The sequence below is a fragment of the Rhinolophus ferrumequinum genome, chromosome 23 (genome assembly GCF_004115265.2).
Source record: "Rhinolophus ferrumequinum isolate MPI-CBG mRhiFer1 chromosome 23, mRhiFer1_v1.p, whole genome shotgun sequence".
NCBI lineage: Eukaryota > Metazoa > Chordata > Mammalia > Chiroptera > Rhinolophidae > Rhinolophus > Rhinolophus ferrumequinum.
The window spans coordinates 2,787,844-2,811,210 of record NC_046306.1 but is presented as its reverse complement, the minus strand read 5'-3'; the positions used below and the strand labels follow the sequence as shown (position 1 = coordinate 2,811,210).

At 49.1% G+C, this 23,367-nt stretch overlaps 1 protein-coding gene across 4 annotated transcripts in view; it reads left to right on the top strand.

Moving 5' to 3' along the window:
- The window catches only part of PHACTR3 (phosphatase and actin regulator 3), a 166,363-nt gene that overhangs the window by 122,437 nt on the left and 20,559 nt on the right, over window positions 1–23,367 (top strand). For all 4 annotated transcript variants that reach the window (XM_033094695.1, XM_033094696.1, XM_033094692.1 and 1 more), the window contains one exon: window positions 13,335–13,488. In XM_033094695.1, coding sequence (XP_032950586.1) covers window positions 13,335–13,488 — 154 coding nt within the window. The remainder of the gene's footprint in view (window positions 1–13,334; window positions 13,489–23,367) is intronic.

Below are 23,367 nucleotides of genomic sequence, written 5' to 3'. Positions count from 1 at the left end.
TGGCTGCCACGCGGGCGCTCCCAGGAGGTCCTGCCTCTGGGCGAGGGCTGGAGTCTGCGTGTTTGGGGGTGGCACTCCTGCCACCAGCATGGAGGCAGGACAGGGCAGGGGCTGCACCCGGGAGTGCCGGAGGGAGTCTCACCTCCAGAGACGGGCAGGGGTGCATGCAGACGGGCTCGGGGCGCCGAGTAGGAAGCACCGGGGGACCTGGCTTCATTTTGAAAATTGCACGTTCACTTTCCTGTGTGTTTGAAACAACATAAATGTGGCTCCGCAAATGACTTGGAGAGGACGCTGCCTGGGATGACATGGCGGAAAGGAGAACAGGTGGCCCTCCGGTGTCTGGTGTTTGGAACGTGTGGCCTAGAATGCCAGCAGGAAGGCGAGAGCGGGTGGGAGGGGAGGTTTCCCGTGGCCACCTCGGAAGTGGCACAAATGCTTGTTCGGGGCCACATGTCACAAGGCCCTTGGAAGTCCAGCTCCGTATCTGTCCTCACAACATCTCAAGGTCACAGTCTGTCCTACCCTTGACTGGGGGGCTCAGGGAGCCAGAGCATTTTAGACAGCCCCTTGACAAAGGGAAAGGGGGTGCAGGCCATGAACAGTGAAAGCAGGGGTTCACTGTGTGCCCACACAGGCTGCGCTGAGCTGTGCTGTCACTCATGGGTGGGTCCCGGGTGGACGCTGTAGGCCTTTCAGGGAGGGTTCCTATCATTGAATGAGGGGTTATTGTTCTTCCTGGAGGCGTCTCCTGGTGACTGTCACTGCCCTCGGCAGAGCGTGGGCCCTGTGCAGCGGGGCCAGTCTGCCTGCCTCCGACGGGACCTGCCATAGAACAGAGCTGGCTCCCTGCCTCTGTGGCCCCGGGCAGGTCCCCACGTCTCACTTCCGTTGCCTCCCTGATCAGATTAAACACACTCGTCCTCGGCATTTAGGACAACACAGTAAATGTCCTTCGTCACGTGGGCACAGTGGTAATTTCACACTCATTTTTGTCATCATCTGACTGTCATCTGTCTGCCCACTGACGTGTCAATTATCTGATTACTTTACCTAATTTATGCGTTTGACGGTTGTCCGCACAAGGGACAGTGCCAGCATGTTTGTGTCCCTCATCCACACAGAGCCTGGCTCGAAGTTACCGTCACAAAGCAGCTGCTGCCTGAATGGCTTTCAATGCTGCCTGCAGCGCCCATGGGTCCCCATTCATTCTTCCAGCCCAGGACCCCGAGCAGCAGGTGTCTCTCCTCTCTGCTGACTTGGCACCGCCTCCTGAGGGCTCCTGGGGGTGGCTGAGCGGATGTCTCCAAGTCTTGACCACAGCTCCAATCCCAGACTGTGCCCCAGCCCTGTAAACGATGCTTCTGACCTTCCTGTGGTTACTTTAATGCTTTCTTGACTTTGCACCTGACGTGCCGGTGGCCATAAGGGGGATTAAAGGATGCCGTGCCTGTAAAGTATGAATAGTGGCAGTGCAGGGAGCCCTCGTCCTGGCCTTGCTGTCACCTGGAAGAGGACCCATTTCTGCCTCCCTCTGTGGTTTCTTCCAGGGTGTGGGTCAAAGCTCAGTCTCTTGTTACTTGACTCTTACAACCTGGTGCCCTTAACTGGCCATGGAGTTTGGTCACACTGTGGTGTGACAAGAGTGCAGGAAGGGTAGAACTCTTCAGTCAAAACTCAGCAGTCAATAACATGCCCAGCTCGACCCCATGCTGTGCTTGGGGACGCACTGCACTTACTGTATTTGCAAACCCCAAGCAAGGCCTCCCCTCTGCCTGGGGCCTTTTGTGGGCACCAGTGTTTGGGGCTCAAGGCTGAAGCCTCACACTCAACGCTAAGAACACCCGGTTGCACACAGGTCTACCTGGAGAGTCCTGCCATCTGCAAATTGAGACTGGGTGCTAGTCCTGCATCAGTAGTCTGGGGTCCCTGAACCTCTGCAATCGAGTCCAGAAAGCAGGTTCTTTGCTTTTCTCACATGCTCAGATGTGTCATAACTCCCACACCATTATGAATCTTGGAGATAAAAATGCTTGGAGGAAAAAATTCAATATTGGTTATAGAAGGAGTCTATAAATAAAATGTTGCTTTGGGAGGAGGAGAAGTCACAGTAGGAAAGACCCATAAGAGTGTTTCGTTTGGCCCAGCAGGACACGGGAATGGATCAGATGATATTGGCTTCGCTCGAGTTCAAACCCTGCTTCCTCTGTTACGGCTGGTTCGTTATTTGTGAATCTCTGTGGTGCTGAAGCAGAAATGTGCCAGGCAGTGGATTCATCCATTATTAATCATAAGTGCTGCAGTGCTGCTTACTTATTTATTTACCCGCCTAATGGTAAATAAATAAAACGTCAGGTGCGAAGTCAAGAGGCCATTGAAGTAACCACAGGAAGGTGGGTGACGGAGCCTCTGCAGGCCTGGTCTTGTCCCACATGACTACTTCGAGGAAACTTTATCAAACGTCTTGTCAGCTGGAATTCTCTAACAGTCGGCAGCACACGTATCCATCTTAGAATTTAATTTCTGGGGCTGCTGGCGGCCCCATCCAAGCAGGCCTGCCTCGTGCATCAGCTGGAAGGGCGTCCTGCTTGCCCCAGTTGTGGCAAAAACACATTTGAATTAGTCTAACAGTTGGATTTCCACGTGGGGCAAATATGACTTCGTGATCGATGCAGAAAGGTGCGTTACGGGCCGCGTGCTTAGGCCTCGCGCTGGACGCCTCCTCTGGCAGTGTGTCAACGACTCCCACCATACGCTTGCACACGCACGTGCCCGCACACACGCACCTTTATGTGCACCTGCAGTGGGCGCCAGGTAAAAACAGGAAGTGGGGACATTCTCACATCCATCAAAAGCAATTTTTTAAGATTTTGTTTTTCAGAGCAGTTTTAGGTTCACAGCAAAATGAAGAGAAAGGTGCAGAGATTTCCCATACTCCCTGAGCCCCCCAATACCTGTGTAGCCCCCACCCCTTTATCAATGTCGCCATTAGATGGGACGTTTGTTAAAATAGATGAACCTGTGTTGACACATCATCATCAGCCAGTCTGTAATTGACATTAAGATCACTCTCGGTGTTGCACTTCCTACGAGTTTGGGCAAAGGTATAATGTCACGTACCCACCATTACAGTGTCACACAGAGTAGTTTCACTGCCCTAACAGTCCCCTGTGCTCCACCTATCCGTCCCTCCCCCCTCAACCCTGGGCAACCCCTGATCTTTCGCTGTCTCCTTGGTTTTGTCTTTTCCAGAAGGTCGTGTAGTTGGAATCACACAGGGTGCAGCCTTTTCAGATTGGCTTCTCTCGCTTAGTCACGTGCGTTTAAGGTTCCTCCGTGTCTTTTCATGGCCCGGCGGCTCATTTCTTGTTAGTGCTGAGTAATATTCCATGTCTGATGGACAGTTCGTTTATCCATCACCCACTGGAGGACATCCCGGTGGCTTCCAACTTCTGGCGATTGTACATAAAGCTGCTGTAAACGTCCGTGTGCAGGTTTCGTGTAGACAAGCTTCTAGCTCTTTTGGGTAAATACCCAAAGGATATTGCTGGATCCTAGGAGTATGTTTAGCTCTGCAAGAAACCGCCAAACTGTCCTCCAAAGCGGCTGCACCGTTTGCTTTCCCCACAGTGACTGAGGGTTCCCGTGGCTCCACGTCCCCGCTGGCATGTGGTGTCAGTGCTCTGGGTCGTGGCCGTCCTGACAGGGGTGCAGGGCTGTCTCGTTGCCTTAATTTGCGTTTCCCTGATGACGAGATGGGGAGCATCTTCTCCTGTGCTTATTTGCCATCTGTGTATCTTCTTGGGTGAAGGGTTTGTTTAGGTCTTTGGCCCATTTTTAATTGGGTTGTTTGTTTCTTTAATGCTGAGTTTAAAAAGTTTCTATACATTGTGGATGATAGTCTTTTATCAGATGTTCCTTTTGCAACTATGTTCTTCCAGTCTATGGTTTGTCTTCTCATTCTCTTGCCATTGTCTTTTGCACAACAGAAGTTTTCAGTTTTAATGAAGTTCAGCTTATCAATTATTTCTTTCATGGATCATGCTTTTGGCGATGTCTCACCATACTTAAGGTCATCAAGATTTTTTTTTCCTATGTTATATCCTAGGAGTTATATAGTTTCTAATTTTACATTTACGTCTGTGATCCATTTTGTGAAAGGTATGAGGTCTGTGTCCAGATTCTTTTTTGTTTTGCATGTGGATGCCCAGTTCTAGCTAATTTGCTAATTAAAATTTAATTTAGATTTTTAATTAAACGTTAAATTTAAATCGATTTTAAATGAAAATTTTAATTTAAATATTTACTTAAAATTTGTTTAGCAGTTTAAATAATTGTTGCCAATATTTTGTTGAGGATTTTTACATCTCTGCTCATTTGAGAGGTCTGTAGTTTTCTTATCATGTCTTTGCCTGGTTTTGACATCAGGGTCATGCTGGCCTCATGCATAGGGTTAGCATTCCTTCTTCTGCAAGAGATTATACAGAATTGGTATAATTTCTTCCTTAAAAGTTTCGTAGAATTCACCAGTGAACCTATCTGGGCCTGTTGCTTTCTGTTTGGAAGGTTATTCATTATGGATTCAATTTCTTTAATAGATATAGGCCCGTTCAGATCATCTATTCTTGTGTGATTTTTGGCAGGTTGTGTCTTTCAAGGAATTGATCCATTTCATCTCAGTTATCAAATTTGTGGGCATAGAGTCGTCCATGTATTCCTTTATTCTTTCAGTGTCCATGGGATTGACAATGTTGTCCCCTCTCATTTTTGATATTGGTAATTTGTATCCTGTGTTTTTCTTAGCATGGCTAGCGGCATATCAATTTTATTGATCTTTTCAAAGAGCCACATGTAGTTCCCTTGATTTTCTCTGTTGATTTTCTGATTTGAATATCACTGCATTTCTTCTCTGATTTGTATTCTTTTCTTCTACCTACTTTGGATTGGATTTGCCCTTTTTCTATTTTTCTAAATTGATAATTTAGATGATTGATTTTAGATCTTTCTTCTTTTCTAATAAATGCATCAATGCTATGAATTTCCCTCTAAGCTCTGCTTTCACTGCATCCCACAAATTTTGATAAGTTGTGTTTTCACTTTCATTTAATTCAAAATAGTTTTAAATTTCTCTTAAGATTTCTTCTTTGACCCAAATATTATTTAGAAGTGTGTCTTTTAATTTCCATGTACATTGGGATTTCCCACACAAAGAATATGATTTGTATTCTTTTAAATTTGTTAACGTGTGTGTTATGGCCCAGAATGTGGTCTGTCTGAGTAGGTATTCCAGGTGAGCTTGGGTAGAATGTATATTCTGCTGCTGTTGGATGGAGTAGTCTACAGATATCACTTATACCCAATGTATTGATTGTGGTCTGAATTCATCTGTGTCCTTACCAATTTTCTGCCTTCTGGGTCTGTCCATTTCTGATAGAGGCTGTGGAAGTCCCCAGCTATGTTAGTAGATTGATTCATCCATTTCTCCTTGCAGTTCTATCTATTTTTGCTTCACATAGTTTGACACTCTGCTGTTAGGTACTTACTTGTTAAGAATTATGTCTTCTTGGGGAATTTGTTTATCATTATCCCTTTATCATTATGCAATGCGCTTATTTATCCTTGATAAGTTTCCTCACTTTGAAGTTTGCTATGTGAAACTAATGTAGCTATTCCTGCTTTCTTTTGATTAGTGTCACTAGCATGATATATTTTTCTCCATCCATTCACTTTTAATCTATATGTGTCTTTATGTAGATAACATATTGTTGGGTCTTCTTTTTGATCCACTCTGAGACTCTCTGCCTTTTAATTGGTATATTTAGACCATTGATGTTCAAAGTGATTATTGACATAGTTGGATTAATACCTACCGTATTAGTTACTGCTTTTCATTTATTGTCCTCCTTCTTCCACTCTTTTTCTCCCTTTTGTGGGTTTTGTTTTTTAAACTTTTATTTATTATTTAAGTGTGTTTTTCCAGGATCCATTAGCTCCAAGTCACGTAGTTGTTTCCATCCAGTTGTGGAGGGCGCAGCTCACACTGGCCTATGTGGGGATCGAACCGGCAACCTTGTTGTTAAGAGTGCCGCGCTCTAACCAACTGAGCTAACCAACCGCCCCTATCTTTTGTGGTTTTAACTGAGCGTTTTATGTAATTCGATTTTCTTTCCTTTCTTAACATGTCAATGATACTTTTTTCAGTGGCTGCCCTAGAGTTTATATGTTTACATCCAGGTCCACTTTTAAATAACACTACACCACTTCAAAGGTAGTGAGAGGGCCTTATAATAACGACATAATCCTACTTCCCTCCTCTCCTGTCCTCATCGTGGGATGCAGTACTGCCTGTACGGAAATCTGGGGCTCGGGGGTTGAAATTACCTGGAAACCCGGTCATTTCCCCCGTGGGCACTAGGTGGCGCTGTGGACAGTCACTGGGATGCAAGATGCTCTGAAGAGCCTGGCCTCTGGGACAACCTGGTGGGCTGTTCCTGGAGGAGCCTGTCAGGGTTTGGGTGGCTGTCACTGAGCACTGGCAGCAGAGCTGTGGGACCTCACACCCAGTGGTAATCCACCACAACAAAGCTACTTTCTCTTTTGAGCCACCACTGCACACCAGGGACCTTACTAGGCACTTTGCATGCTTTCTATCACCTAATCCCCGAGACAGCCAGCCGAGGCAGGTACTGTTATTGTCCCTTTGCTACAGTTGAGGAAATCAGGGCAAACAGGGGAAGGAATGTGCCCATTTTAACCCAGATCTGTCTAGCTGTGTGGCAGCAGTGGACCCCATCATTCATCAGCAGACTCTCTTGGGCACCTGCTAGATGCTGTGAACACAGCAATACAAGCTGGGTCCCTGCCTGCAATCGGCCCACAGCAGGGGAGGGAGGCAGGACCCCCCAATGCGGCGATTTCAGGAGTGAGGGGCGAGTCCCAGGATGAGCACAGTGAAGAATACGCTGCGATTTCTGTCTTAGAGCAGCGGTCTGAGGCCAGCTGCACGCTCAAAAGCTCCGATCCGCATCCCAGATGGAAGAAAGGCTGCAGAACCCGGGGTCTCCATGCTCACAGCCTCCGGGTGAACATCTGTGCTACGTGTCCAGCAGGCTGGGTGGGCGAGCCCAGTTCTTTAATCAAACACCGATCTAGGGTTGCTGTGCAGGTGTTTGTAAGATGTGGTTAACATCTGTAATCGGTGACTTTCCGGAAAGGAGAGCAGGCTCAGTAATGGGGCTGGGGGGCCCGTTCAGTGTCCCGGGGGTCCTCAGGGGAAACACTGACGTTTCCCAGAGAAGAAATTCTGCCTCAGGACTGTTGGCCTCAGTGCCTGCTTTAGCCTCCAGCCTGCCCATCTGCCCTGCAGTTTTCGTACTTGCCAACTCCATACCATGGGAGCCAATTCCTTAAAATAAACCTTTTCATACACACATCACTCAGTGTGAACAGGGTGACCTGCCCTGGCCTGGGAGGCCACCCACAGGGCAGAAACCTTCAGGGCAGACGGAGGCGTCATGAGGATGAAACAGGAGGAAGTGGGCAGTGTGGTTGGCATGGTGCTCGGCACTGCCCAGCAGGGGCAGGTGTGTGGACGTCCCTCTGTGCAGGGGCAGGTGTGCGGACGTCCCTCTGTGCAGGGGCAGGTGTGCAGACGTCCCTCTGTGCAGGGGCAGGTGTGCGGAGGTCCCTCTGTGCAGGGACAGGTGTGCAGAGGTCCCTCTGTGCACTTAACAGGTGTATGGAAGTCCTATGCTTGGACCGGTGCTGATGGGGACCCTCTGGGCAGTTAGCATGTGCTGCAGGTAGAGGTGCTCCCCAGCTGTGGCCGTCAGTATCATTTACTTGTCTACATTTTAAAGGAAGCATTCAGCACTCCTATAATCAAATGCACGTGTATCATTTTCCTAATTCATTGCTATAAGGGCTGCCGTGCCGAACCTCGAGAGTGACAGCAAGTGGGAGAAGCAAGTGGGCCTTCCATTGGTAAAAACAAGTGTGTAGGCTGGCATAGATTCAGTGTGTGTATGTGGGGTGGGGGGAGGGAGCTGAGAAAGGAGGGCCCGTCAAAACCTAATATAAGCAGCAGCCTTGGCTCTGGAATTGCCCCTTTCCAAGGGCTGAGCTGATGGAAATATTCACACATGAGCAGGGAAATACAGATGAGGCTGTTCTCTGCAGCTTTGGATGAAAGAGCAAACACAAACACCACCCGAGATGTCCATTCATGGTGGGCTAGAAAAACACATGATGGGATCACGTGGCATCCACACTCTGGGAAAATTTACCGCCATTAAAGGGAAGAGCGGGATCGATTCATTCTGATTTGGACCCAGAGACAGATGCATGAGTGAGACTATGTTGCAGGCTGCCGTGTACAGTGGGAGCTCACTTGTGCGTGAAGTGGGGCTGGAAACTGTTGATTGTACAGAAATAGGTCTGGATGTGGATATGGCAAAGTGTTAGTGGTAGTGGTTTCTTCTGGAGGTGAGATGTGGGCAGGGAAAGAAGACGTTTTGCCTCTTGGTACTGCTGTTAGGCTTAAGTTGTTTGCAATGAGCATGCATTGCTTTTGTAGGTGAGTGAGAGAACGTACTTCTCTGAGCCACAAGGCAGCCAGCTCGCTGTCTGCTATCAGCTGTGACCTGAGACAGATCCCTTCTCCATGAACTTCTCTGTCCTCCCCATTAATTCACTAGTGTGGGGGGAGGCGGGGAAGAGCCTGGTGGGCCCCTTTCAGCTCTGCCAGTCAGGGCAAGCACCCCAGGGACCGAAAGGTGGTTTATTGAGGTAACCATACTGATTTTCTCCTTTTAAGTTTGTTAATTTGGTGAATTACATTGGTTGCTTTTCAAATGGTGAGCTACGTTGTGTCCCAGTTGGTCATGGTGTATTGTCACTTTTATAAATTGTCGAGTTTGATTTGCTAGAATTTTACGTCAATGCTCACGAGGACAATTAGTGTTTAGTTTCGTTTAAATGTCTTTTCTGGTGTTGACAGCACAAGAAATTCTAGCCTCATGGCACAAGTTTTAATGTAGTCCCTCTGTTTCCATTTTCTGGAATAATTTGTGTAGAATTGCTGTTATTTATTTCTTATGCATTTCATAGAATTCATCAGTGCCTCCATCTGGGCCAGCAGCATTTTTTTTTGTTTTGTTTTGTTTTTGTATGTGGAAGAAGCTTTCTAATTGGAAATATATTTCTTTAATGGATATAGGTCTCTTCTGGTTATGTGTTTCTTCTTGACTGAACCCTGCTCGTTTGTGTAGAATCAGATGCAGGTTCCACCCCTCTACTTGCTGATGTTGGTAGTACTTTGTCTCTCTTCTCTTTCTCTCCCTCCCTCCCCCCCGTAAGTCTAGCTAGAGTTCTGTCAATTTTATTGCTCTTCTCAAAGAACTATCTTTTTGTTTCAATTGTGTCCTTTATTGTTTTTCTATTTTTTATTTTATCGATCTCTGCTCTTATGTTTATTGCTTTTTTTTTTTTTCCTACTCCCTTGGTTTTAATTTGTTCTTTTTCTAGTCTGTTAAAATGGAATCTGAGGGCAATGATTTGAGACCTTTCTTCTTTTCTAATAGAGGCATTTAATGCTATAAAATTTCCCCCAACACCCTTTTGATAGGTTGTATTTTTATTTATTTCAAAATGCTTTCTAATTTCCCTTTCGATTTCTTCTTAGAACTATGGGTTATTCAGAAGTTTTTAAATTTAGTTTCCAAAGATTTGAGTATTTTTTCTGGAGATCTTTTTGTTATTGATTTCCAATTCTTCTGATCAGAGAACACACTTTTTATTACTTGAGCACTTTTAAACTTATTAAAAACTTATTGAGACCTGTAGCCTGAGATTCGCCATGAGCGTCCTTTGTTCCACTGAGTCGGATAATGGACACATTCTGAGTCCCACACACACTGGTGTGTTGGTGAGCAGGGGGCGTGGAAACCGGCCTCCGGCCCGGGAGGTGGAGCCGGGCTGTGCGGGCCAGCAGCTGTCCGGGCCACTCTGGTTCCTGGGGCGATGGAGCCTCGTGCCCCCTCCAACTTCCTAAGCTCTGTTGTCAGCTGGGCGTTGGAGAGGCAGCCCCAACATTTGCTGGAGTTGAACTAGATCTAGTAACATCAGGGTTTTACTTTTAATTGACTTAATTTTTTGGCCTTTGCATTGAATGTTTTATTGGTTTTTGCCAATAAGGAACTCCATAGAGTACTGAGCGGGACTGAGCTAAAGATAAAGGAAACTCTAGCACTTGGAAAGACAGTATTATTTTAAACAAACTCCCCCTGGGGAAAAGGCTTTTTGTACTAGGCCAGCTGAGCCAGATCCAATACAGACAGCCTTGTCAGTGGGGCCTTCAGGGGCTGGCAGACAGGTGACATGACGACAGTCCTTTCTTTGGGAACGAGGCCTGTCCCTCTCCCTCCGGTGGCTGCCTGGCAGCCCCTCTGCACGGCGATGCAAACGGTTCCATTTCAAGGCACTACAAAGCCAGACAGAGGGGCAGGGGGCTGGACAACACAGAACATTCTTACTGAGATTCAGCCCTTTTTTCTCAGATAAACACTCCCCAGGTTGCGGTAGCCTTTTGGTTAATTTGCAGAGTTCTGAAGATTGATTCTGACCATTTTTGCCAGTTTCCTTGTTGCATTTATGGAGAGGAGAATTTTCCATTATCGTCACTGATGTCACTCGACAGAGGTCTTTGCTTTTAAACAATTATTTATTTTTATATAAGAAAACTATGTTTTAGATAAATATAGAATACAGAAAACCAAAATTAATGAGTGAAATGATCAATTCCTGGCATTACTGGGCCGATGTATATAAGATTACACGGACTTAGCGAAGTTAGACACACACAACTGTATTTCTATGCATACATAACTAACATACTTCTCTGCGAGTTGCTTTTTAAAGCAGCGTATCGTGACTGTTTTTTTGTCCCTCAGTAACATGTGCAGGACCATTGTCAAGGGTTCCCGCTGTTCAGATGGCACAGGTGGCACCACAATTTAACAAGTGCCCATTTGGTGGATATGTAGGTTGCTTAATTTCTTACTTTCATAAATGACGCTGGATGAACACCCTTTATATTTTTTTTTTATTATCTCATTCCACTTGTTGTGGTGGCAGTCCCCTGGTCGTGGGATTTCCGGGTCAAAAAGATCAGAAGACAAGTGTTCGGGGGTCCTTGGGGATGGAGGACTGCTTGCTCCCCACAGTCTGGACACAAAGCCTTCCTGGCCTGTCTCTCAACTTCACACCTGCTCCATGTTCAACAGATTGTTCTGGAACGGGTGCTCCCTTGGATGAATTCCATCACTTGGGCTGATGTGCCACTCAAATTCATGTAAAGCTCTCATTTTAAGCTATTTGTCTGGAAATTTCCTTTTCTGACTTTTAAGTGGCAAAACCTGTCCACTTCTGTTGCCTTGGGGAAGACCTGAGGTCAGTGCGTGCGTGTTTGTGGTGGTCCTACAGTGCACCCCGGCTGTGCTCATGGAGGCTGGAGCAAAGAGTGGAGGAGAAGGACTGGCTCTGAGCACAGAGATTTCCCGTGGAACAAATTCTCCATTACATCTAGAAATCTCTGAAGAAAAGATCTTTCAGTTAAGAATCAGTATGATTAAAGTTTATAATGACAAGCCTGAGACATTTGCAATGGGCTTAGAAACCTTCTCTATCAAAAGCTAGAAGGATTAAAGCACATTCAGTACAGTTTTATGCTTAAGCATATTATAGTTCTCTGAAAATGGCAATCCCTTCTCGCCATGTATGAGACCCTTGATGTTCATGGAGGGTTTGTCCCGAGACCTTGGAGACGCCCTTGAGTCGCTAGCATCACCATAGCTTTCAATTTCCCCTAGAACATGCAGTAAGAACCAACTGGAAAATGCACGTGATTCCTTCAGGCTCATTATGATTCTATAAATACAGGCTCCCTGGCCTCTATAAAGCTATTAAAACAAATTCAGGCTGAAATGGTGTGCGGAGCCATTATTTTTCTCTTTTCTCTGTAAAACACATACCACATCAGTTCACATTAGAAAATCAAGCCTTAGCTGAGTCCAGCTCTTCATGTCTTATTTGATCCCGAACTTCTGTTAAACTATCGTGTTTTCAGACTTACTTCTAGCTTTGTGTTTTCATCTCCCACAGGAGGAGTTACTTTCTTTGGGAAGCCATTTTCCTTAAGAAATAAAGTTTGCCTCCATCAGTGGGAGCGATTGTGTTGGATGATGGTCTGAGCCTCCTGGATTTAAGCCTGTGCCCTAGTACAACTGCAGAACCACACCCTCACACATGTGACCTGTGGCAGACTTTACAGTTACTTGCCAGTAGTCAGCATTAGCCAGGGGCAGGCGGAGACCCTGTTATTCAGAAAGCTCCACTAACCAGAACACACGGTTTCCCAGCACTAATGAGTGACCCAGCTCTGCCTTTGAATGTAGCCCAACCCCATTTCTGCACTTAAGTAAACTTAAACATTCTGTTTCCTAAGAGCTTCTTTGTGCCCTGATTCTGCCCCATGGACTCTGGACATGCGTAGGACCCCAAGGTCAGACGCAGCCTCATGGACCATGAATCAGCATGCCCAGGGCTGCCTTCACTCAACAGTCCTCACTGATAACCATCACTGTGCCAGGACCCTGCAGAACGGGCTCTCGCTGAACTTAGTCTGGAGGAGAAGACAGAATAAACTAAGGAGCAAGAAGGGGACAGATAGGGGAGGAGTCAGCAGGTGGTGTGATGGTAGTGGAGGCCCCACTGGGCCTCTTTGAGGAGATGGCTCAAGTCTAGCCGCATGGCTCGGAAAGAGGCCAGCCCCAGCCAGTCCAGGCAGAGCAGGGTGGTAGGCAGAGGACAGACATGGGGCACAGACCGAGGTGGGACATTCTAGGAACTGAAAGAAGACCCTCATGGCCAAAAGGTAGCAGGCAGTGGGGAGAGGGGGACTAGCTGGGGAAGGGGAGGGAAGGGCCGCCACGGGTAAAGTAACTGTAAGGTATGATGCTGACTAGGATATGTTTGGAAAAAAAGTGGGTGCTGTTAATAATCACCCTGGTGCAACAGGTGTCAACCAGGACTGGCCCTGGAGACCCGGGATGTACGGTACGATTGACACCCCACCCCCCATGGAATGTGGGGGAGGTAGATGGCGGCACCCCCGTCTCCCTGTACTGCCCGCCATTCCCCCTGGAAGGCGCCACAAGCTGACCACGTCCTCCCATCGCTCTGACCACATTCCCTCCTCCACCAGGTGGGTGGCTGCAGTGACGAGCCAGCACCTCACTAACACCTGTTTCTTTGTTGCCCCTCCCTGGCTCTCCTAGGGACACTGCCACGGAGATGCAAGAAGGAGCTCTTGGCAGTGAAACTGAGGAACCGGCCCAGCAAGCAGGAGCTGGAGGACCGGAACATCTTCCCCAGGCGGACTGACGAGGAAAGGCAGGAGATCCGGCAGCAGATTGAAATGAGACTGTCCAAGTGAGTAGTGGGTGCCCGCAGCGGCTGCGTCCCCACCTTGCAGCCGGGCCCTGTGGTCTCAGCTTCCCCCACCACGCCGTCCTGTGCTCTGTCAGAAGCTTCAGCAGCGTCCTTGCTCTCTACCCGGTACCTCCTCCTGTGACAACCCAAACTGTCCCCAGACATTGCCACATGCCCCCTGGGGAGCACACCAACTCCCGTGCAGAAGCACTGGTTATAGGAGCAAAGCAGGGCACCTGAAGAAAGAAGGGGTGGCGGTTGGGAGGGACGGTGGCACAGTGACTTGGGGGGGTGGAGTGGGCGTGTCCGTATTCACCGCCACCTGATCGTTTTCCGGCAACACTCTGCTTCCGGTTATTACCACATCCTCCAAGTGTTTCAAGAAAAGCTGGAATTCTGTGTATTTGGGGGTCAGTCTGTGTACCGTGTAAGCCCATTTGCCTCCTGGCCGTGACCCAGAGCCACGAGTGAGTGCCCTCTGCTTTACAGCCCCCAAGGTGCCCTTGGAGGTCACTGGGGGGTCCTGGCTGGAGAGCCACTGTGCTGTGAGACAGGACACCATGGGGTGTGTCTTAGTGGCCAAGGTCTGTTGGGATCCAGTCACGCTCCCTGACACAGGACACCTGGCAATTATGGGGCAGGGGGTTGAAAGTATGGCGTTTTCAAGCGTTGGATGACTTTCTAAGTTGCTTTCGAAGAACCTGAGCAGCTGGGCCCCAAACTCAGCAACCCTCGGTTTTCTTGTCTATAACATAGGTGCTGACACTTTCAAGGTCACTGTGGGTTTCAGGGAGGCCCTGCCATGCACCTCGTGCTCACCCAATCATGGCGCTTGCTGCTTTGGCTGCTGGGGCCTGGGAGCCGGGTCCTTGAAGGTCCTTCCTGCGGGTCTCCTCTAAGTTTTGGGGTGAGGCTGCCCTCGGCACAGATCGCTGTCAAGTGCCTGGTGGTGTCCAGTGGCTCCTGAACCCAGAATAGCGCTCCCCAAGGAGAAGCTTCTTAAAGTAGAGATTGATAAGCCCCACCCAGATCTGCCATCTGTCTCTGGGGAGAGGGCAGGTTAACAACTCCCCCGATACCAAGGGGTTGAGGGCCTTTATTAGCCTGCTTGGAGTGACATTGTCAGACCCCTCGAGCATTTGTCACTCTGTGTCTGCTCATCAACAAAGGTTTATTTTACTCCTATGAGGAGCAGGCGCTGTGGCCGCTGCTGGTGACACAGCTGTGGGAATGGAGGAGACGGCTCCTGTCAGCTCACGTGCTCCTGTCAGCAGTGGCTGCCTCAGGCCTCTTCCCGTGTCGCTGATGTCCACCCACCCTGGTGCTTGATACAGACACGACGCTCAGTAGACACATGTGGGAGGAAGAAAGGAGGCACAGGTGTGTGCATCCCAGGAGGGATCGATGGTTACAGCAGGGAGCAAAGACTCGAGTGCAGGCCACACACCCCAGAACAGTGGGAAGGGACACGGGTAGGACAGGGTCCCCCAAGATCAGGTCAGCCCCTGCCACAGACATGAGCTCTCAGAGGGCCCCTGCAGAGAACCGTGTGGATCAGCATTCCCCAAAGAGGTGACAGGCGTGAGATGTAAACCAGCGCTCTTTGGTCCAGTGAGTTTGGGAAACCATTCACAAGCGGTTTATTAGCCACGGGACTTGTCATAGCCTTGAATGTGACAAGGTGCGTTGCATTCTGCAAGAGGGGGCAGAGTATCTTTGCTCAGTGTGTGCCTCTGTGAGGCCTTCCTCCCCCCCGTATTTCAGAAGTGTCTCAAGCGCCGCCCCCTCCTGGGGCCCATCCCCAGTTGATGCTTAGTTCTTTTTTCCCTCTTAAGTTTTTGCTCTTACCTTAACCCTTACATGAACGTCCTTATGCTTTTGTCCTTACGTGAGAGTTTCTCCAGGGTCTCCTTTTGGCAGAACGGTGTCACAGAGCATGCCACCGTACTTATCAGCTGGTACCAAATTGCTCTTCGAAGCTGCTGTACGGGTGTGCATTTCTGTCCGTACCTCATGAAACGTCCTGCCACCTGACCCCATCCATCACCGGTGCTGCCTGTGGCCCGGCTCACGGATGCTCGTGCGATCGTGTGAGATTTGGTTTGTCTTTCTCTTATTCCTACTGAGATTGAACTTGTTTCTTCTTTTTCAGGGTTTATCAGTTTTTTTTTGGTTTCTTCTTTTCATGTACCTTACCTGCAGTTTTCTTTATCTTCATGATTTTAGAAGTTTGCTTTGGAAATTGTGGCTTCTAATCCTTTCCCAGTTTTGGGCGTTACACAGTCCTTCTCCCTGTTTGGGGCTCGTATTTTCATGTTGTTCACGCTTTCCGATGATGTGCCAGAGTTTCTCATTTTAAGGTCATCAGATTAGCAATCAGGTGCGCTGGGTGTCAGCAGACTTTTTCCGTGAAGGACCAGATCGTGAATATTTTCGGCTTTGTGGACCCGTGTCACTTGTAACTACTCACCTCTACTATTGCAGCACAAGCACAGCCAGAGACGGTGTGAAATGAATGGGTGGTGTGTAACAAATGTAATGAATAACCATGTGCCAATAAAACTTTATTTACAAAGACAGGCCACAGTCCATGGGACAAAGTTTGCCAACCTCTGATATCCTGTGTGGTTTATACTGTTTGTGCCGTGTTTAAAATCCTTCCATACCCAGCAGTAAAACAAATTATATTGACTCATGGTATCTATCATTTTTGCAGCCAACTTCTAAAGATGCCAATTGATAATGGTTTGCTATTTGATAAACAAAGCAAGTTCTTATTCAGAATACAGTATTAAGTGAATTAATTTAAAGGAAAAATAGTAAATAATGATCGTATCTATGGTTTAAAAATAGGGGACAGTTACCACGGTGCTGCTTGGGGACCCCACACCCACCTGCAGGTGCAGAGGGAGCTGGAAAAGGTGGGGGGCCGGGATGCCAGGCCTGAGGGCCCCAGTTCTGTGCATTTTCCACTGAATCTGTAACTAATTTTAAACCTTGCACCGGAATGGAGTAGTGGTACCTTAGACATTTGTTGCCAAGTTTAAAAATGGAAAAGTGCCCCCAGAATTAGCCAGAGAGCCAAGGTGGAGAAATTGCATCCCTGGGGGTCAGATGCAGCCTTCCTGGCTAGCCCACTTTGTTTTCCCTACAAAAATGGTTTAATTGGAACCCTTTGTCTTTGTTTTGCTTCCTTTCGGAGATCCTCTGCCATCACTTGCTGAATAATTCAGCCTTTGGTTGTCATGGCAACGTGCCTGAAGGGCAGTTGGGTTTTTTTTTTTTTGTTCTGTTATTTCCAGACCCTTAAAATTTGATCTTTTGGGTACTCCTGAGGTTTTTCTGGACGAAGTGGTCACTGCTGCCTCCCAAGCCCCCAGTAACACACCCTGTGTGCTGGGCCTGGGGACCAGAGTGAAGTCAGAGTCGCCTGGGGACCAGAGTGAAGTCAGAGTCGCCTGTGGAAGAGTAAAAGTGTGTGATGATTCTCGCCCCCTGTCTGTAGGGGAGATCAGCCCACCTTCAGCACAGGTGTGAATCAAGCACCAGAGTCGAGGAGCAGCTCCCCTGTTTCGCATAGTAGGCATGTTCTGGAAATTCTGCACAAAGGCGCAGATGGCCGTGCTTCATTCCGTCCTGTCGTGCGCACACCATTGAACGGGCGGCGTCGGTGAGGACGCCCGGCTGCTTTCATATTGAGGTGCCGACCCCATGCTGTCAGTTTTGCTTCCTTTTCCTCATTTAATTTAATCCTTACAGGAAGCCAGTAAAGTAGGTGCTGTTACCGTTTCCATTTGACAGATGAGAACACTAAGCCTTAAATTAAGGAGGACTGTGCCCAGGGTCCCCCAGCCAGGAGGAGGAGGACCTCAGGGCCAAGGCCTCAGGGCCCACATTCCGAAAGGGACAGCACTGTCCCGGCACAGCCTCTCATTTTCTTGTGTTGGTTTGTCCTCCAGCCAGCACGCTGGATCTCTGGGTACAAAGCACTTCCTTCCTGTGTTAGGGCGGGAGCTGATGACCGAGTCCCCCAGCGTGGAAGGTGGTGGGGGTAGCTAGTGAAAATATTCAGAAAGAGATTCTCGGCTGCGCACAGGCTGGGGAAACGGATGGTGGGGGGGGGGTCCAATCCCAGCCTTCCTGTCACAGCTGTGTGACTTTGGGCACACACCACCATCTCAAGTGTCCCTCTTGTCTGTAAAATGGAGGCCATGGCAGCACTGTCCTCTCTGGGGCCCTTGGGAAAGTTCCTGCTTCTTCCCTGTCAGAACACATAGAAACCTGTGCCTGGCAGGGGGCGCTCAGGGGCAGTTCTAGCTGAGGCTGGGTGCCCTCCTGGGCGAGTTGTCACCTGTACAGGGGGAGGGGGCCACCCAGCAGGCCTCAGTGGGGATGAGCTGAGCTGTGCTGTACGGACAACTCCTGCTGTGCCAAAGGAGCCAGCGGGCCGTCATCCTGTCCTGGTGGTTCTTTTTTGTGACCGTTGTGTGATTTGCCTGGGGACAGAGGAGCTGGGCACATGCTGCCTGAGTGATGCAGGAGCCTTCCATTTACTCTCCCGTGGGAGTGCTGTGCTCTGGGACCCATCGCACTGAGACGAGCTGATTAATACTCAGTAGTGACAGGAGCTGGTACTTAGCATGTTAACAGGCATTAAATGATCCTCGCGCCGTCCCTCTGTACATTTTGTTCTGCTGCATCCAGAACAGGCTGCCACCACTCAGGCCTCCACGAAAACAAGTTCCTGGAGGTAAAAGCGTTGTGTGCCGCTGCTCCCAGCCCCCACGGTTGCCTTGACACCTGCAGAATTTGAAGGAGGAAGCTTGCCACTTTTGAGCATAGGGGGGATGAGGTTGGCACAGCTTATCGTGGCATGGCTGGACCCCCAAACGTTAGCCTTGGTCTCTTCTTTCTGCTGAAGCTGCAAGGAAAGCTGGGGCATGGAGTAGGGTCTTAGTATAGAAACCTTTCTTTTCGGGGCTTACCAAAAAAAAAAAAAAAAAAAAAAAGTAATTGCCAGAAGGGAAGCCATCCCTTTGGGAAACATTGAAGCTTCATTGCTGGGAGTGGGGGATTGCATCCTAACAACTGACCCTTGGTAAATATTTGCTGATTTCCCTCCTCCTGAGCTGTGCTGGGGGGGACCCAGCTCGTCCCGAGAGCCTCCAACCCAGTCCCGCAGGCTGCATCCAAGATGAGGGACCAAGAAATGTGGTTTTAACAATGGTCCTTGCTAACAGTTATGCAGTGTCTTCTGTGTACCAGCCTCCTGCTGGGTGCTCCCTGCATGTCGGCTCCTTGAAGCCTCACAAGAGCTCTCTGGAGTAGATACTCTTAACGGTCCTATTTTAGAAGAGGAAAACTGGTTCAGAGCAGTGTGTCACTTGCCCACAGTCACACAGTAGCCGACAGGGGGAGGGTAACTGGTCATGTGAGCCACACCAGTTTCCACACCTGACTGTGTATCCAGATCACCAGGGAACTTTGTGAAAACAGATTCCCAGCCCCCACTCGAGATATCTTGAGTAGGAATCTGTATTTTTACAGAGTTTGTCTCTCCCACGTGTCACTACCCACCCTATGCTACACTGTGTCGCCTTCCTCAGGACCTTGGAAGACTGTTCTCTGAGGCTTCAGGGTTCAAATAAGCTGTGCTTCTATATAACAGCTGCCTGTTTGTATCTTAAGGAGAATGTACATTTTGTAATTAATTGTGTTTCCCCTTTTGCTTTGGCCACCAGGAAGCTAAGAGTCAGGTGTGGCAACTGTACTGTGTCCCTCCGGGTGGGTGTCTGTGTTTGACCTTCTGTCATATGCCCTTTGCCTCAATTTCCACAACTCTTTGTCTTATCTATATGGGCTATATTTTTCTATATATGATTTCAAATCCATTTCTAGAGTTTACTATAGACATGTAAGTAAACATACCCATTTTTTATGGAGGCCCTCTTAGCAGAGGTGAGATTTTGCCTCCTGACGTCATGTCAGAGGGTTTTCATCCTGCTACACGGTATTCAAATGTTCATTTTTAATAGTGGTCAAGTATCTCAGGAGTGGACACGTGTCCAGCTTTTGCTCCCACCCTAAACAGATTTTAGATGCCTCAAGATCTTGAAAAATAAAACTGCAATGCTCATTTTCACATGTTTTCCTTTTTATGGCTCATTTTCCTGAGCTACATTTCCAGAAATGAAAAAAAAGAAAGAAAGAAAGAGGAGGAGGAGGGACAAATGCATTGAATTAGACCACGTCTGTATTCAAGGATGAAGACCAGCTGTGAAGGAACACAGTGAGACCCAGAGGTCTGTGGGCGGAAGCCTGGACCGTGGGGCTCAGGAGGGAGGGAGCAAAACTTCTAAACAGACATATGGAAAAAAATTCAACTTCGCTAGCAACCGCAGACCTAACAATTCACAGTAACAAAGCACCTTTCACCCCTAGTGAAAACAACAATAAAATGTTCCCATAGTATTACTTTTAAATATTAAATACTTTTTAATAATGTCACTATTAATGTAAATCGTAACAAACTAAATAAGGATACTCAGCCCTGGTGACATGGTTTACGTGCCATCCCACACTGCTGGCAGCCACGTGACTCGAAAGTCATGGAACAGTGAGTGTGTGTGAAGAGTCTTTTTTTTTTTTTAATTTATTGGGGTGACAATTGTTAGTCAAGTTACATAGATTTCAGGTGTACAATTCTGTATCACATCATCCATAAATCACACTGTGTGTTCACCACCCAGAGTCAGTTCTCCTTCCATCACCATATATTGGATCCCCCTTACCCTCATCTCCCACCCTCCACCCCCCTTACCCTCTGGTAAACACTAAACTATTGTCTGTGTCTATGAGTTCTTGTTTCTCATTTGTTTGTCTTGTTCTTTCGTTGTTTTTGGTTTATATACCACATATCAGTGAAATCATATGGTTCTCTGCTTTTTCTGTCTGACTTATTTCGCTTAGCATCATACTCTCAAGATCCATCCATGTTGTCACAAGTGTTCCTATATCTGAAGAGTCTTGATGACAGTTTGCACATCTTAAGTGAGTGTCCCACTTCTGGGCATTGAAGTGAAAGACTTTAGAAGAAGAAGAATGGTTAGTTCTGTGAAGGTTAATTTTGGGCCCCAGAGGAAACAGCAATGAATTTTTCTTGGGCGGTCAGGAGGTTCTGCATAGCTGCTAGGGGTCGGGGGGGTCGGGGTCAGGTCACTCTGGGAGCCCCAGGGGGACCAGGTGACTTCCCAGGTCTCGCCTGTTTCTTTGCTTTTGAGACCGTGTGGTGAAATGAAAAACCGGACGGCACCTGGGCTGCTTCTGTTCCCCACACATCACGCCCATGAGGTCGGCGCTGCGCTGCCCAATCTGACATGAGGCAGTGGGAACAAATGGTGACGACGTGGCGTGGTCCCACGCTCCTGTGAGGGGGTCAGCATCCCCTGAGTCAGGCTGACCAGGGCCCAGCTGGGCTGTGTAGCCGTGCGTAGGTCGTTAACCTCCAGTTTCCCCGCCTTTGCTCCCTTGGGGGGGACCTGAGGCTGCCTGCCCCTCCGTGTCGTCCTTACGGGTGACATGGCCTCCGACCACCCATAGCACACGCACCCCCTGAGCCTGGATGCTGACTTCCCAGGGGACCTTTGCCTGCAGGTCTCCGTGCTTCAAGGCCTTGGGGGCACAAAGCGTTGCTATGGGCGTGGCCTCACCCTGCTGTCTGTGGGGCCAAAGGGACAGGACAGTGTGACAGCTGAGTTCAGAGAATGTCCATCGTCCAGCTGGGCTCAGGTGAGGCAGGTCTGTCTTAGGTCCTGGGGACAGAACACGCTGACCCGTGGAGACCATGTTTACACTGAAGCTGCCCTCCAGGCGTCCGAGTGAACATGGGCAGGACCAGCTGGCTGAGCTGGGTCCCTCAGGGCCTTTGTTCTGCTGTGGGTTTGTACCTGCACCTGCGTGGCTGACAATTCTCATTTCCGTGGAAGTGCCCTCCGTAAATTTCAGATAAATGGAACAGGGAGAACCAGCCTCTGAGGCCAGAATTCATGACAACATCGACCAGAGCAGCAGCACATAGGAAGGGCTGCCCCCTGACTGCCCCCAGGGCACCGGGCACAGCTGCAGCCCTTGGCAGGGACTGTCATCCCTGCTCTGCAGATGAGGAAATGGCACAGAGAGGTGACGGTGTGTCCCAGTGTCTCTCAGCGAGCAGCCAGCCAGGAGGTTTGGGAGCCCTTCTCCCTAACCACTGGGCATCACCACCTGATGCCACCAGGTCCCGCTCTCATCCATGTGAGCGCAGGAAACGCACGACATACTACGGCCAAGTCCAGTTTCTGGTCCGTGTCAGTGTGAATGAAGCAGTAATGTCCACACCCGCCGGGCTGGGGCCTGTGCCTGCTTCAGCGTCAGCAGCCCTGGACGGAACCTTTGTGCTCCACGTGATGTGGGACGCTGTGCACTTGTCACCGCCTGGATCCTTAAAACAAGCCTCTGACACCCATATCGTAGCCCTTCATTGTGATCGGGGCCTCGCCACAGCCAGCGCCAGATGTTACTGTTACAATAACAATCATTATTGCCGTCCTTAAAAATTCATGCAAACTTTGCCTGCTACCCTGTGGTTTATCTGTGGTTGCTGTGACATAAGGGAATGTTTCAGGTTACTTACAGGGAGAACTCGAGAGCACAGGAAAGCAGCCCTGGTTTCCCCTGCAGCATCAAATGCCCCTGCATACCTCTTGGGGTGCATACCCCCCTCTTACAGAGATTTCCGGTCCCTGCAACGTGCAGGTAGGTGCTGGGTACGGAGATGCGGAGGCATGCCCAGAAGCACACGATGCATCATTGTGTATAGTAAAATATAGACACAGGTGGATGTGGGAAGGGAGGGAGATGCATAGTTGGCGGTGTCCCTGGCACTTATAGTGATGGTTCAATCCCTGAGCCTGGATGAGCTCACAGGAGAAGCATGTAGACCAGGTAGAGGAGACTCCACTGGTGGTTTTGAAATAATGGGGTGGCAGTTGCGAGCAGTGCCAGCTCAAGTTCAAGGGCACTGAAGGCCCGGCATGGAGTTCTGTCGGGTTTTCCTGTCGTCATTGGTTCGTTTCCTACCACAGTGCCTCCCCTCTGACTTTGCGTGACTTCCACGGGCGGATGACTGGTGAACGGTGGGTTGTTTTCCACTGACCGCTGAGGACAGGACAGGCTGCGGTGTGTTCGGGTTTGATGAGCCCCATCCATCTACTGGACGTGGGCGGCATTAAATGCAACCCCCCAAAATAGGGGTGCTTGAAACCCACCTTGCTTTGTTCTGGAAGCCTGTGGAGCTTGAGCTAGTGGACTTACTGACTATTTTGGGGTTTTAGGTGGGGCACGTCAGGAGCCAGGTATTGCCATTCAGGTAAAACAGGACATGGGGGAGAGGTGGGGGGCCAAGGTCGTCGTCAGGTCGCTGAGGAGGGCCTGGGCCTGAGCTCCTGTCTCACCGGCTGGCCTGGGAACCGCAGCCTTGGGGGTCCCCAACTGGCCTCAGGGTCAGGAGAGCTCTCGAGCTGAAGCACAGCCTTCCACGAGGATCGCACAGCACATTCTCCCAGCACCAGCTCGACTGCACAGTGGGAATCTCAGGGGCTGAACTTGGCCGCCTCGTCTATGAAAGCACATTCATCGGCTCAGTCTTTGAAACTGCCAGTGGGCCAGTCTCTACAAGGATTTTTAGGAAACGGAAGAAAGAAGGTAGACGTACAGACTAATAAAGAACTCACTATGCCCAAGATCACTCTTGCACAGAAAACTGACCGCTGGGCCTCTTCAACCGAAGTGCAGCTGTGCTGGGCAGGGTGCGATTTCGGCTGACAGTGGAGCGGGGCCAGC